General features: G+C 41.2%; 1 protein-coding gene across 2 annotated transcripts; it reads left to right on the top strand.

Annotated features, from left to right (window-relative positions):
• On the top strand, window positions 1-16173 carry kdm2ab (lysine (K)-specific demethylase 2Ab). Of its 2 annotated transcripts, none has more exons than XM_061786776.1 (23): window positions 1-52; window positions 735-775; window positions 2348-2486; window positions 3822-3900; window positions 3994-4040; window positions 4165-4343; window positions 4451-4557; window positions 4668-4761; window positions 8299-8452; window positions 8530-8645; window positions 8826-8952; window positions 9039-9310; window positions 9441-9518; window positions 9742-10002; window positions 10114-10242; window positions 10355-10441; window positions 10527-10763; window positions 10934-10963; window positions 11042-12012; window positions 12146-12309; window positions 12697-12843; window positions 14716-14931; window positions 15028-16173. In XM_061786776.1, the coding sequence occupies exons 1-23, from the start codon at window positions 16-18 to the stop codon at window positions 15207-15209; spliced, it is 3894 nt and encodes a 1297-aa protein (XP_061642760.1). In that variant the 5' UTR covers window positions 1-15; the 3' UTR covers window positions 15210-16173. The 2 variants fall into 2 exon arrangements, with proteins under 2 accessions (XP_061642760.1, XP_061642761.1); XM_061786777.1 differs by lacking the exon at window positions 1-52 and adding an exon at window positions 120-341.
• Window positions 16174-16356: the final 183 nt, after the last annotated feature.

The following is a 16356-nucleotide window of genomic DNA, read 5'->3' on the forward strand; positions in this document are numbered from 1 at the left end:
GCACGGCTGTGTCCAATGGCAGAGGTTCATTGCAAATGCTCCGAACGCTGTCGTAAGTAGGGGGTGGGCTCAATGTCGGCTGTTTTTTTTTTTTTTTTTTTTTTTTTTTTAAGGTTTGTGCGTATACGTGTGTTTGTGTGTGTTGTTTGACCAGCTGAAAATGGCGGCTCGCAGAGTCGAATCCGTCTTAACTTTATAGCATAATAATAATAAACACAACGTTCCATCACAGCGTCGGCCTCGTAACATGTGGACAAACTTATCCAAGCGGCTTGACACGCTCAACTTGTGAAACGTCACTCCGACTGCTGCAGTGACTTAAACGGCGTTCCAACGTAGAGGTAAAAAAAAAAAAAAAAAAAAAAATGCTTAGAACGCTCACAACTGCCGATGCTAACATCGGCTAGGTAGCTTGCGACGACTTGTCAAAGAGATTCGAATTGAGCTAGCCCGTAGCGCCGTGGACTTGCCAGCGCTGCTTCGGGATATCGCCGTTTAAATGATCCCCCTCTCGAGGCAACACTCGTCGAGATGAACAAACGCGACTTCAACGTTGATTTTGATCGATTTGCGGACGGGATGCTAGCCTTAGCTTTCTGGCTTTAACGCTCGCTGTGATGCGTAGCTAGCTTCACCACCGACAAGAACCCAAGTGTCAAAACAGAGGCAAAACATCAGATTATGTAGGACTTCTTTGATTTTACGTTTCTCATGAGACTTTGCCTGTCATTTAGAGACTATGGAGGATCCTCATACGCGGTACAGCAAACGCCTGGTGAGTAAACTGCTTCCTGACTCTTGTTTTGTGTCGTCGAAAGCAGCTGATTTTGATTCGTTATGGTTATCACAGAGTTAAAGATCGCGAACAAAATGGTATTTTTGGGAATCGTTTCATGCGGTGGGCACTTGATGCTGAGGCAGTGGTCCTGCTCTTGTTTGCTTTGTTTTGGTGTGGGTCGTAAAACGGGAGCGTTGAACGTGTCTACAAGACTCTCGGTTCAAGACAGGGTCAAGTTCATTGTCTTGACCTGACAGTGTTGCTATGACCTGCTTCACACCCACCATCAGCGTCATTCTTTTCCTTGTTTCTACATTGTTATTGATTTTGTATTCAATTCGGATTGGGGCACAGGGACCCCATTTGGGAGAGTATAGTCCAGGAAAGTTTGAGGAACAGCTACTGTTATATAACCCCTATAGTATTTGTAAATAACACAATTTACTATAATTGTATTTCCACAATATTTGTTTTTCAACATTCCAAAATGTAACCGCACCAAATATTGCAAAAATATTAATAAAACATGCACCATTTACGAAAAATAATGCACTATTTCGTTCTAGGTTGAGAGGGGCAACAATTAATCGATAACAACTAATTGATTATCAAATTAATTAATCGTTTTGAGGCATTGTTTAACTTAAAATTGTCCAACATGGAATTTTCTCAGATTTGAAAGCAGGTTTATTATCTTTGTGTTTAATCAAAATAAGAGATGCAAACATTTGCTTTTATTTTGGAAAAGAATGCTAAACATTTTGCCCATTTTCCAACATGTTACAGACCAAACCAGTACTTGAATCATATTCAATTTGTGCATTTTCTGCCCTGTCAATATGAAATAATGTCCTTCTTTTGAATAAAGGGATGGAATTTAAAACAAATCAGATTTATTGATGAATCAGAAAAAATAATCCACTGATTAATTGATTATTAAAATAATCGTTAGTTGCATTACTAGTACAGTTTGCTTACATAAAGAAAGGAGTGGGGGTGGGGATATCTGATAGCGGTTTTTAGAGCTTGATCCATCTGTCTAGCCAAACAGTGTTACATGTGGTGAATGGGAGAGGGCAGGGGGATGCAAGGAGGGGCACAGTGTGGAAGATTAGACCCCTGCTCTATTATCATGCTGTATTGTTGGGTGCCCACATGAACTGGATTGTTCTGATTCATTTTGTCCTTCAGATTCTGGCAATGTATCATTAAGTCATTGTTGCATAAGACTGTAGAAATAGTTTCGCTAGCTTAGATATCTATGGCAATTCTAGTGCTCTTGGGTTTTATTGGGAAGCAATCAGGAAATGTTCTCTTTGGGAAAACACTTAAAGCTTTTTTTTTTTTTTTTTTTTTTTTTTTTAAACCCTGAAGTACACCATGAAGACAGATTGTGGGTTTAAGCCTAACATCAGCTGCATATCTTTGTTCTGATACCAAAATATCTTAAGCGCATTCTATTGTAAATTTAAGTGTTGCTATGTTAACAAGCAGAAATTCTGTGGTCACTCTTTGTTTGCATTCTTCATATGTGACTTGGATTTTAAGGTATTTCTGCTGTCTAACTAGCGTACTGGTACACGTCGGCGGTACCAGGATGATGGAATCTCCGATGATGAAATTGAAGGAAGACGTATGTTCGACCTGGATGAAAAGTTGCAATGCAGCAGGTTTGGCTCTGAGTTGGTCAAACACATGGAGGGAAAAGGTGAGCTGGCAGTGTTTACATTTAAAGTAATTGTTCAGAGTTAACAAGTACTGTGGAGAAGTTCGGGTAGAAAAGATTATTTCCATTATTTTCATTTTGTGCTCTATATTGTTTTGCACAGTTTTTAGCAACACTCTCCTAAAAATCGCTGCTCAACCTATGAGTTGTTTGTATTTCGATACAACCATTTCCCAAACTAAATGATGGGTTCCACGGTCACACTGTCTTCATCCTAAAACCCACAGAGAAGATCTTAACATTTTAACACTCTAGTCATATTTGTGTGAAAATAAGTTAATGGTCTTAATAGTAATAACTAATACTCGTTTTTATTGTCGCTATTGCAGTTCTTGAATTGTAAAAATAATAACAATAAAAAAAGAGAACCTCTAAAAAAAAAAAAAAAAACACTACCTTAATTTTGTTTACAAGGTATGACACGCTGAAGTAGGAATGATGTTTTTTTGCCTTATTTTGCTATAAAAGCTCATTTGTCACTGCATTATTATTTTTTTTAAACTTTCTTTATTGCACAGCTTCAGTAAGTTTAAAAATGTGTGTAGTGTGGAGGAAAGTCATATTTCAAGCTGATAAGAGGGGAAATTATAATTTTGCTGAATGTATGATTTTCATGCCAAACAGGAAATACTGGAAATAAACATATTTATTTGACAGCATTTTTAGTTGGAGAATTATAGAGATCTGAGCACCTGTTTAAGTTCAGGCTAACTCTTAGCCATCATTGAGCTATATCTTATGCACAAACACACACTCATAAAGAGCAGTCATAATGACGGGCTCGATAACAGATGATGGCATGGAGCACACACACTCTTAAGGCATTTTCACACTGTGCTTGGCAATGCGCAGTGCGCTAATGACGAACCCATTCATCGTTATGTGCTACGAGGGCGCAAAGACGGAACGCCGTGTCAAGATGGTCGTGCAAGGTGGATGTTTGCCACTGTGTGTTGCACCCTCGAATTCAAAAATGTTCAATTCGAAAGCAGCGTTGCGGTGATGTCAGAAGGCGCATCCAATAGGAGAGGGGCTAACAGAGTGATTTCAGCAGGAAAGCCTGGTTCCTGGTTAGGCGCTACGCAAGCACTTCCAAATATTGGCAAGCTTGCGCTGGGCTGCTGTCCTCGTTGCTCGCTGTCGTGCAGTGAACACCAAGAAAACCAATTGAAGTGTGAAAAGGCCTCAGTTTGTAAAGATATTTGAATGGTTTGCATACCTTGGAATTTCAGACAGGAATACTCCATATACGCTTTCTATCATGTTTAAAGATGAGGAAGACAAATTTGTGTTGTATTTGTTTATCTTTATCCACAGATTTTACTTTTGAATACATCCAGCGAGAAGGACTGAGGGATCCCATCATCTTTGAGAAAGATGAAGGCCTTGGAATACAGTTAGTGGATTTCCTCATTACATCACATTTAAGCAGATGTTAATCATTTTCATGTGGATTAAAAAAAGGTTTTAATAACACTTTCTCTTACAGAATGCCAGACTCAGATTTCAGTGTGAGTGATGTGAAAGTGTTTGTCGGTAAGCACTTGTCCATTCTCGATAACTAAACGCCTTCCGCTGAATATTGAACTCATCAAATCTAAAATACACCTAACCTAACTAGTCTGCTTACTAAATTAACTCGTGTTTTAATTTATCACAGGCAGTCGACGCATCGTTGACGTGATGGATGTGAACACCCAGAAGGGAATCGAGATGTCAATGGCGCAGTGGCGGCGCTACTATGAGACTCCGCCATCGGAAAGAGAGAAACTTTACAATGTTATCAGCTTGGAGTTTAGCCACACCAGATTGGAGAATCTGGTCCAACGACCGGCTTCAGTAAGAACACACCCACTCTTCTGCCATATGGTTTTACAGTGCATACAAGATAGACTCTCACAAAGAAAATCGTACATGCTGATGGAACTTGGCGTTGCTTATTTCAGGTGGACCTGATTGATTGGGTAGACAACATGTGGCCCCGCCATCTTAAGGAGAGACAGAGAGACTCAACTAATGCCATCATTGACATGCACTATCCCAAAGTACAGAAGTAAGTTCATCAGAAACATACCACTGTTGCTCGGATTGAGTCCAGCAACATTTTTAATGTAAACCCTTTTTTATGTTTTTAATCCCTCTTTCATACATCACCTGTCATAGGTACTGTCTAATGAGTGTGCAGGGGTGCTTCACAGATTTCCATATTGACTTTGGAGGTACTTCAGTCTGGTACCACATACTCAGAGGAGGAAAGGTTAGTGTGTAGGGCTGAAACGATTAATCGAAGAAGTCAAATAACTGAATCCAAAAAAGGTCAAAGCAAAATCTCTGCCTCCACCTTCACAGGGATAATTTTTCCTTACGGACTAATGTTACTGTAGACGTATGCACCACACTGTGTAGTATAGTAATAAGGCAACCTTTCACAATTAAAAAGACGATAAATTGCAGTATGTGTATTTCAAAGCAGAAATCACGTACTGCAGCAACATGTCTACGATTGCTAACACAAGCTAATGTTTCGATGTTAGCTTTTAACACCACCACTAGTTATAACGTATTCTAATGCCTCCACAAGTGGTCAAGGATAGACACACTCACTGGTGCATTTAAAATTAGGGATGTCCCGATCCAACTTTTTCACTTCCGATCCGATACAGATACTGTAGCCTTGAGTTTCCGATATCAGTCCGATCCAATACCGGCAATAATCATACATACTTCACTTATTTTGTAGTATGGAATGTTAGAAAAATCTTGATCAAGTGATATAACTCAAACAGAAAACGATAATCAGCAACAGTAGGTACTGTCGTACTCACCATTATTGGCACCCCTTTTAAGCATAACATGCATATCATCTTCAGAAATAATAAACTTATATCATCAGGATCTTGTAATTACAGGTCCAAAATAATTTAACAGAATTTTTTTTTTCAACTTAGATATTGTAATTTTAGGGATAAAAAACACAAAAAAACAGCATGTGCAGCAATATTGGCACCCGTCCTTAATATTTGGTTGCACACCCTTTGGCAGAGATGACAGCCTCCAAACGTTTCTTGTATCAATCTATAAACTTTTTGCACTTAACAGGGTGGTATTTTCTCCCACTCTTCCTTTGGAATTTGTTCAAGCCCTTGAACATTTGCATGGTTCTTTTCCCCAACGGCAGATTTCAGTGACTTAAAAAAGAAGAATGTATTACAAATGAGTCTTACAAAAAAATTGTTACAAAATCCGGAAATATAACTTCAATAAAACAAATAGCAAAATATATATTTTAATTGCAATGTAACCATTGCTTAACTTAAACATATGCATATTCTACATTTGAATAGATTAAATAAAACCAATTAGAAAACCATGAAATGTAACCTCAATAAATAAGAAATACAAATTGTACTTTTAATGTGCAAAAGAACAAGTAAGTCAGTCAATGGTGCAAATACAACCCCAATTCCAATGAAGTTGAGACGTTTTGTTAAACGCAAATAAAAACAGAATGCAATGATTTGCAAATCATGTTTGACCTATATTTAATTGAATATACGACAAAGACAAGCTATTTAATGTTCAAACTGATACACTTTATTGGTTTTAGCAAATAATCATTAACTTAGAATTTTATGACTGCAACACGTTCCAAAAAAGCTGGGGCAGGGTCATGTTTACCAATGTGTTACATCACCTTTTCTTTTAACAACATTCAATACGCGTGTGGGAACTGAGGACACTAATTGTTGAAGCTTTGTAACATTCTTGCTTGATGTACAGCTTCAGCTGTTCAACAGTCCAGGTTCTCCGTTGTCGTATTTCATGCTTCATAATGCGCCACGCATTTTCAATGGGAGACAGGTCTGGACTGCAGGCAGGCCAGTCTAGTACGCACACTCTTTTACTCCGAAGCCACGCTGTTGTAACACCTGCAGAATGTGGTTTGGCATTGTCTTGTTGAAATAAGCAGGGGCGTCCATGAAAAAGACATTGCTTGGATGGCAGCAAATGTTTCTCCAAAACCTGTATGTACCTTTCAGCATTAATAGTGCCTTCACAGATGTGTAAGTTACCCATGCCATTGGCACTAACACAGCCCCAGACTATCACAGATACTGGCTTTCGAACTTTGCGTCCAGAACAGTCTGGATGGTTCTTTACCTCTTTGGCCCGGAGGACACGACGTCCACAATTTCCAAAAACAATTTGAAATGTGTACTCGTCGGACCACAGAACACTTTGCATCAGTCCATCTTAGATGAGCTCGGGCCCAGAGAAGCCGGCGGCGTTTCTGGGTGTTGTTGATAAATGGCTTTTGCTTTGCATAGTAGAGTTTCAAGTTGCACTTACGGATGTAGCGCCAAATTGTATTTACTGACATTGGTTTACTGAAGTGTTCCTGAGCCCATGTGGTGATAGCCTTTCCACATTGGTGTCGGTTTTTGATGCAGTGCCGCCTGAGGGATCGAAGGTCACGGGCATTCCATGTTGGCTTTCGGCCTTGCTCCTTACATGCAGTGATTTCTCCAGATTCTCTGAACCTTTTGATGATGATATGGACCGTAGATGATGAAATCCCTGAATTCCTCGCAATTGTACGTTGAGGAACATTGTCCTTAAACGGTTCAACTATTTTCTCACGCACTTGTTCACAAAGAGGTGAACCTCGCCACATCTTTTCTTGTGAATGACTGAGCAATTCAGGGAAGCTCCTTTTTATACCCAATCATGGCACCCGCCTGTTCCCAATTAGCCTGTTCACCTGTGGGATGTTCCAAACAGGTGTTTGATGAGCATTCCTCAACTTTCTCAGTCTTTTTTGCCACCTGTCCCAGCTTTTTTGGGACGTGTTGCAGCCATAAAACTCTGTTAATGATTTTGCTAAAAACAATAAAGTGTATCAGTTTGCACATGAAATATCTTGTCTTTATAGTGTATTTAATTAAATATAAGTTGAATGTGATTTGCAAATCATTGTATTCTGTTTTTATTTGTTTGACACAACGTCCCAACTTCATTGGAATTGGGGTGCATTTGAACATTCAATAGGTGTAATTCTATTGTGTGTTTAGTTTTACAGTAAAATTGAACTGCAGTTTCAATAAACAACTTTAAGCAAGCAACATTCACTCACACTCCTTGCTACTATAGTAGCACCTTAGCAACCTGTTGTTGTGATCACATGGGCTCTGCATGCCTTTTGGGCGCTGTTGGATAGAAGTGCTGGAGTGGAGCAGAGAATAGAGTGCTTGTATAAGAGTGATAAAACTGGAGAGTCTGTCAGCATTTTTTAGCTGACATTAGACCGATTTCCAATCTCCAAGATCGGATTGGGACACCCCTACTTAAAATTGTTTGCTTTATTGAACAAACGGTGATAAAAGAAAGAAAGGTGTAATACATTCATAAATGAGCTGCCATTGCCACAACTGATGCCCAGGCACTCAGCTCTCAGACTGGCTAACGTGAGCTAACAACATCCAACGACACTCTCATTTGCTGTTGCGCACCAGGCCAGGACCCTGCCTTTTAAAGCCACACACATTCAAACTTCACAGATTCTACAGTGCAAACGTGAGCATGGCGATCCCAATTGGACAAACATAATACCTGCAACTCGCATGCACATTTTGTGTTGGTATTGTTTTTAGTTTAATCCAATTAATTGTGATAATTACTAGAATACATTATTCTAAAAATATTTGATAGCCGCAGCCCTATTAGTGTGTTTCTTTGCTTGGCCAGTGCTTTATATCGGCCTGTTCTGATGCCCTTTCACTTATGACTCCTGCAGGTGTTCTGGTTGATTCCACCTAGCCCTCAGAACCTAGAGATGTATGAGAACTGGGTTTTATCAGGAAAGCAGGGAGATATCTTCTTGGGTGACAAATGTCATGATTGCCAGAGGATAGAGCTCAAGCAGGGCAACACCTTCATGATTCCCTCAGGTCTGTCACCAATGGATACACGGGCTCTGTGAAACAGTAAAAACGCATGTCAACATCATGTGTGTGGGTTATTGCAGGGTGGATCCATGCTGTGTACACACCTGAGGACACCCTGGTGTTTGGGGGGAATTTCCTTCACAGCTTTAATATTCCCATGCAGCTCAACATCTACAGCATCGAAGATCGCACTCGGGTAAGCAGTGCAGGGTATACCTCTTATGGCATTTCTATAATTAGGGATCAGTGCAGCCCTCTATGCTGATTAATTTTTTATTTATTTATTTGTTTTAATAAAAATCCTGGTTGGGCTTTCCACTTGGAGGGAACTGGATTTTATTATTTTTTTTAAAGTGGTTTGGTCTGCTCCTTTTAGGTCCCAGCTAAGTTTCGCTACCCATTTTACTATGAGATGTGCTGGTATGTCCTGGAGAGATATCTCTACTGCCTGACAAACATCTCCCACCTCACCCCTGAGTTCCAGAAATACTCCCTTGGCATAGGTTAGGACTAGTAACACAAGCCTTGAACATTGCTGCTCCACTATCTACTGTATTTGTTTCTTACAAGAAGATCTATCGCTTTACAGGCCTGACTCGAGCAGACCTTGGGACCGATAACACAGGCGACGGTACCTCCAATGGCATTGACAGTGATGTTGAAATAAAGTCCAAGGAATCTGAAGACGAAGAAATCCAAACAGAAGAAAATGGTCAAGTTATCAGACCTCGGCATATATTGACCCCATTTGAGCTTGAGGGGCTGTGGAACCTCGTGGGGAAGCTGGAGGAATTGCCTACAAACAAAAAGTGTGTCCCTTCTGGGATCGAGAATTCTGCAGCCTTACTAGAAGACATGAGGGTGGGTATCTAGCCTAGGGCACCTAATAACTGCAAACAGAACTAAATTTTATATTGAGTCTCAATATCTTCATCATGGTGATAAGCCAGATCAGATTTATTGTTTCAATCCAAACCCTGTTTGTGTATAGGCTGTTTTGAAAGAGCATGAAACGGATACCTCCAAGCTGTCCTACACGGGAGAACCTATTGTCAAGTGGCCCAAAAGAGTAAGTAGAAATTTTTTGTTAGAAAGTTATACAAAATAAACGTACAATTCCTTCGCAGTCATAAGAAGCACAAGAGATTAATATGCAGTAATGTGCCTAAAATCACTTATATCATTGAGATTGTAATGACCTTAATGCAATGGCCAACATCATTTTTTTTGTATTTTTATTTATTTTTTACACCAAATCCAGTTGATGTTTCTTTGGGCTTCTTTTTATATAGCCGTCTTGGTATCAACCCCCGGCACCTCCACCAGCGCCGCTTTACCGTCCCCGGTTGGTCCCTCCCCTCCACAAGCCTTTGGGCCAGAGATCCAATAAATGCTCGCGCATCTCTGCTTTGCGGCGCCGGCGAGTGCGGTGTAAGACTTGCGCTGGCTGCTGCAGGAAAGAGTGCGGTGACTGCCAATTCTGTCTCGACATGAGGAAGTTTGGCGGGCCCGGAAGAATGAAGAAGGGCTGTATCATGAGACAGTGTCTCATGGTGAGTTTGTCTGTATGAGGGGCCTGAATTTCTTGAATGAAAAAAACATTTTTTTTTGTTTTGTTTTTGTCAAAATGTGCATGTGCTCAAACCGAACATTTGTTTCTACAGCCTGCTTTGCCAAATACAGCCCGATGTGCCATTTGTAAAGAAGGGGAAGCAGAAGAATCACACCCAAGCACTCACACACTTATGGAGTGCTCTGTTTGTTCACAGATCACCCATCGGCGGTGCATGAAAGTGAGCGGGCTTTAATCTAAGTGAATCAAATAGAAATGGTTGATTTACTTTGATTTATTTTTGTTTTGTTTTCCCCAATGGCTGCTTGCAACTCTCAATGGCTTTTTCTCAGGATCCTGGCGAAGGGAAAATTAATACAGACTTGCCGAGCTGCTGGGAATGTCCAAGGTGTTATAACAGGAAAGGCTCAGCGTCTGAGGTATGCATTCATATTGTTCTGTCTAACCAACACGCTCTGATTTTCACTACAATGACATATGATCCATCGCACCCTGGCATAACAGTCTTCCAGTGATGGGGAAAGTGAAGCGTCAGAGGACTCAACGTCCTTGCCTCCGTCCAAACTTGCCTACCGGGAAGGTATCGGCGTAGGCGAAAGGGGGACACGGGGTCGACGTGGCAGACCCGTATCACGACCCACAGTCAGACCCACAGCCCCGCCACCCTCTCAGAAACTGCTAATGCAGCATCAACAGAACCGCAAAAGAGCAAGTCTACTGGAGCTTCGACTCAAGAAAAGGGTAAGCAATTTTCATCCCTTAAAAAACTGACAAAACAAAATGTCCATAAAGCCTTTAGTTCCACAAAACCTGTCTTTCGATTATTGTAACCTGGCAGTGATGTCATCATGTGTGCTATGTAATGTGAGAATAAGACTGCATTTTTTTAAAAACATTTTTTTTTATTGTAGATAAAACTAGAGCGCAGCAAAATCCTTGCAGTAAGTTCAACACATACTTCTGTAACAAATCTGTATTTAAAGCCATGTGTGTTGAATAATATTTATTTTCATTTGTAGCAAAAACAAGTAATGGAGCGTGCCAAGTTACAGTCCCGCCTGCGTTCTCCAGTGAGCACACTATCTCAGGGAAGAGGTCGGGGCACCTCCTGGCCAAGTGGCTCCTCTCATGGCAGCTCTTCCAGAGTGATTGGGTCCCTCCAGCAACATTCTTCTCCTGGTCTGACCTTTGAACCCAAGGGAGAATCCCACAGAGGGCGGGGGAGAGGGGTGCGGCTTCGCGGAGGAGGAGCAGGTAGAGCAATCACAGGTGGTAGGTACCATCAGGTGTTAGAAGAGGAGACTGAAGACAGTAGCAGCAGTAGCACCAACAGCAGCAGCTCTGAAGATGAGGAAGAGAAGAGGGTGCAAAATGGTGGACGGGCAGTAGATAAAGAGAACCAGCCACAGTCGAGACGAGGAGGACTAGCAGCCAAAGACAGAAAAGAGGAAGAGCGGCGGGAGGGCATCCAAAATTGTACGGAGGATGGTGGTGATAAAATTGAGCAGGATACGGATGGCTCGTTTGGTAAAGTGACACTCCAAAGGCCAATCAAGGACATGCAGGAGTCTTCAGCCATTGTTCCCAAACTGGAGGCAATCACCCCTCAATCTGCCACTTCAGCAACACACAGCCACAGCAAAACCCTCTTGAGGCCGCCTATCAGAAACCTCAATAAACATTCCAGCAGGCATGTGCCAGCAATCACCCACAGTGGGCACGCGCGCACCTCCCATTACACAGGGGAGCACAACGTCGCCAAAAGAAAAAAGTCGACCAGTGCATCTAAGCTGAGCAATGGTGGCTCCTCGTCTTCATCCTCTGAATTTCCACACCATCGCATTCCTTTATCCGCCCTGCAGGAGGCTGACAGGGAGGGCAGTAGCAGTGGGCCGGACTGTCAGAGGGAAGTGTGGGTGTCAGTCTTCCGCTACTTAAGTCGAGCAGATCTCTGTGTTTGTATGGCTGTCTGCAAGAACTGGTACAAATGGTAAGTGCTTGACTTCTTTTATTTCTGTAGATGTAATAGTAATAGTCATCTCTTTGCTGCCACTTTTATCATATGATATGACTTGTTGCTCATGAATAGTTGTACACTACTGTTTATATCTGCTCACGTGCAGGTGCCTCGACAAGCGGCTTTGGGCTCAGATCGACCTGAGCATCAAACGCACCATCACCCCTCAGGCGCTAACGGGCATAATAAAGCGACAACCTGCTTCCCTTGATCTTTCCTGGACCAGCATCTCCAAAAAACAACTCAGTTGGCTTGTTGGCCGCCTTCCAGGTAAATACATGGCTCTTTTATGTAACGTTTATGTAACTCAAACTGGGAGGGGCTCACAAAGCAACATGGCATCCCGGAATCAGATAATTAGATTCGTGACGACATCATGGCCAGGGTCTAGTGTGGCGTTTAAAATACTGTACTGGTCTGACACCAGCAATTGCTTTCAGCACAACCGAGTGGGAGAAGTGAATGTTGGCTGTTAAACTGCACATCGAACGTCAACTTTTACAGGCAATGTGAAATGCCACTAGAATTGCCTCACCATTACTTTAAGTGTTGGTAAAATGTTTTACTTGTCATTTTTAGTTCCCATTCCATTTAAACTTTTTTTTTTTTTTTTTTTTTTTGTAAAATCACCAAACCTCCAGTCCTTTCTTTTTTCAGGTCTGAAGGATCTGATGCTGGCAGGCTGTTCCTGGACATCAATTTCAGCACTCTGTTCTTCTGCTTGCCCTCTACTCCGTTCTCTGGACGTGCGGTATGCAGATGGGGTTAAAGATGCTCAGATCAGGGACCTGGTCACTCCTCCAGGTGCCTTTTTCCCCCTTCTCATAAATATAGTGGTACCTTGACTTACGAGTCCCCCAACTTAAGAGGTTTTTGAGTTACAAGTCTTCGCGTGGTATTTCTTTTCTTTTTTTTAACTTGGTGTTGCGACCCAAATTTTGAATTACAGGCGAGCTTGAGGTATACCGGCGCTTGACTGAACTGGAAAAAAAAAAAGGAGTGACAGTCGCCAGTGCACTTTCAGTTATCTATTGATCGGGACAAACAGGAACACACAGATTAAAACACTCACAGGGAGCGTAGAAAACACACTAAGACTAAACTCACCGTAATGGCCAACCAAACCTGGAGTCAGAACTGCTGACACCACTCACGAGGCCACATCCCTGTAAAGGGAAACGTCAACACACAAATACTACAATGTACGTTTGTGACTTTGGTTAATTGCAGTTTATAAAAGCAGTTTATTTCTTTACATTCTCTTATATTAGTGTTCATATATTTTTCTTTACTACAAACGTAACAAACATTTTTTTGGGGGGTGGCTGAAACGGATTAATGGCATTTCAAAAGAAGAACTTTGTAAATTGAGTTAAGAGCTTGTTCATGGATCAAATTCAACTTGTAAATCAAGGTGGTACCACTGTGTATATTGTCAATTTATCACACCTTTTTCTTATGTGCAAGAACTTAAAGGTCCCATGCCATCAAAATCCTTGTTTTTTAAAATTTATTTACTGTTTTATGCATAACATAAGTCAAGATGAGGCTTTGACATGGTTTAAGTTGGACATCTTATGCTGTTTGCCGATTGAATTCAACAGGCTTGCAAAACGGGTGTATTTGAAATCATCGACAGTGTGACGTAGTTTTTTCAATAAGAGTTTTAAGATATAGCTCAACAATTGAGTACTCTGCTGTTCTCAGTCTAAGCACATTTTCAGCATGTACAATCATGCTGAATGTCATGCATTGAGGGGTTGGTTGGCCGCCACAAGACGCCGTGATATCACCAAAGGCTTCTAGATTCTGACTGTTGTTATCACTGTTATTCTGCTGCAATTTTACACATTTTTTACTGTATATATTTAATTGTATATTTCTGCTTTGACTTTGACTGTTCTGTACGTTGACCTTGAGTGTCCTGAAAGGTGGTTTTAAATAAAATGTATTATTCATTCATTTTCCATACCACTTAACCTCACTAGGGTCGCGGGCGTGCTGGAGCCTATCCCAGCTATCTTTGGGCGAGAGGCAGCGTACACCCTGAACTGGTCGCCAACCAATTACAGGACACATATAAGCAAACAACCATTCCCACTCACATTCACACCTACGGGGAATTTTAGAGTCTTCAATTAACTTACATGCATCTTTTTGGGATGTGGGAGGACACCAGAGGGCCTGGAGAAAACCCACGCAGGCACGGAGAGAACATGTAAACTCCACACAGGCGAGGCCAGATTTGAACCCAGGTCCTCAGAACTGTGAGGCAGATGTGCTAACCAGTCTTTCACCGTGATGCCTATTATTATTATTATAATACCAAAGCTGTTTTCCATATTTTAATTGAGAATAATAGTAATTATAAAAATAGTAATAATTCAATCAGAGCAAAAGATTGTTTACATATCAAACATTGAGAAGTCCGGCCGCCTCAGTTGTCTGGCGTAAAAGACCAAATTGAATAGTCGCTTGAAAATGGGCATCCTGGGCATTTCCAAACCAAATTATCTCGCAAACCCAACAAAAGGACATATGATGGAAAAAATAAAATTAAATGTGATGGCATGGGAGTTTTAAAATATTTAATTCTGGTCAATTTTAATTATGTGTGAGGTGTTTTGTCACTCGAAGCATTCCAACTTGCATATTTCCTCTCTGCTCATGCTGTAGGCTGTGACAACCGCAGTCAGTTGAGGACCATGCAGTGTTTGCGACTTGCCGGCTTGGACATCAGTGACTCTACCCTGCGCCTGGTGATCCGCCACATGCCCCACTTAACAAAACTGGACCTTTCCCACTGCAACAGCCTCACTGATCACTCCATCAACCTGCTGACTGCGGTGGGTTCGTCCACCCGGAACACACTAACAGAACTCAACTTGGGAGGTGAGAGACAAATGTTTTAGATTGCACAAATCAGATACTTATACAGTTTGATTTCACCTTTTTTAATGATTACTTGTGTGGCTGTTTGTGTTTCAGGGAGCAGTAAACTCACAGACACGTGTCTGAAGTATCTCCGCCGCCTGTCCTGCATATCACTACTCGATCTGCGAGGCTGTAAAGGCGTCTCCCGCAAAGCGTGCGAGTCTTTTATCTCAGAGTTATCAGTCAACACGCTCTACTGTCTATCGGATGAAAAACTGATCCAGAGGATATCCTAAAGCTCGATTTTAAAAAGATGCAGAAAAGCAAGGACGCTCATGTACACCGGCACCACAGCGACGCAGGGATGAGGTCCTTACTGAGAACGCTTACTCACTTAACTGCTGTTGGTGAAAGGGACAGTTTACCCAAAAAGAGACTCAGGAGTCCTTATTTTTGTTTTTGACTTACATTTTGAGGGACGGGGAGAACATAGGTCATTAATTAGTTGTTGTAGACTACACAGCCATTTTGAGTTTCAGCTCCAAGTTGAATCTTGTCACTTTTTGCTTTCATTTTGATGATGCCGTTTTGCTTCCCGCACGGTCGGCTGTGGCTTGCTATTCTTTTAAACAAAAGTCAAATTCTGAAATTGAAAGTTTTCATGCCTACTTACCAAGTAAACACCTTTAAGTTTAGAATGAAGAGTGTCATCAATATGGCAACTAGATCCTACCGCATTGGGATGAGGGAAGTGTTCAATGACAAGCCAAGGAGCGGGTGTCACATAATGGTGCATTTCAGACCACCATTTGACATCAGGTGCTATTATTTCCAAACTCTTCTTCATTTTTGTACAGAGACTGTTTAGAAAAATCTAGGTATACCCTTTCTTCTCACCTCTTTTGATATATTTTTCTGGGATAAAATTTTTTCACAAAATTTCATGTATGTAGAGCTGTATAATTTGTTTATGTGTGGTTGGGGGGGGGGGGGGAGATTGGTTTGTCTGTTTCTTTGCACTCATCAAGTTCAACCTTTTCCCACTACAAACTCCTGGCAGAGACTACTCCTGTGGCCTCGTGTCTACAAATGAAAATATCTACTTCTGTGTAAATGTTTTTCCCTCTTATAAGTCTTCAAAAATGGGGATCCTTGTAGCATTGTAATTATTTTAGGATGTTTTTTTTTTTTTTTTTTTTTTTAACTTTACGTTGTATGTATTATTTTTCAAGAAAAATAAAAAACGAATCTCAGTGGGCACTGTGTTCATATTTATTTTTCTGTACGTCAATTTATCAACAAAAGCAATTCTCCCAAGTGTAATTGACTCGACGTTGGATTAAATACAGCTCGTTGGTGAAAACGAAACAAAGTGCTCGACTTATTTTTGAGTCGTGCGAGTAATGCAATTACAATACAGAGAACTCATTTCAATATGTATAG

The sequence above is a fragment of the Phyllopteryx taeniolatus genome, chromosome 10 (genome assembly GCF_024500385.1).
Source record: "Phyllopteryx taeniolatus isolate TA_2022b chromosome 10, UOR_Ptae_1.2, whole genome shotgun sequence".
NCBI classification, from domain to species: domain Eukaryota; kingdom Metazoa; phylum Chordata; class Actinopteri; order Syngnathiformes; family Syngnathidae; genus Phyllopteryx; species Phyllopteryx taeniolatus.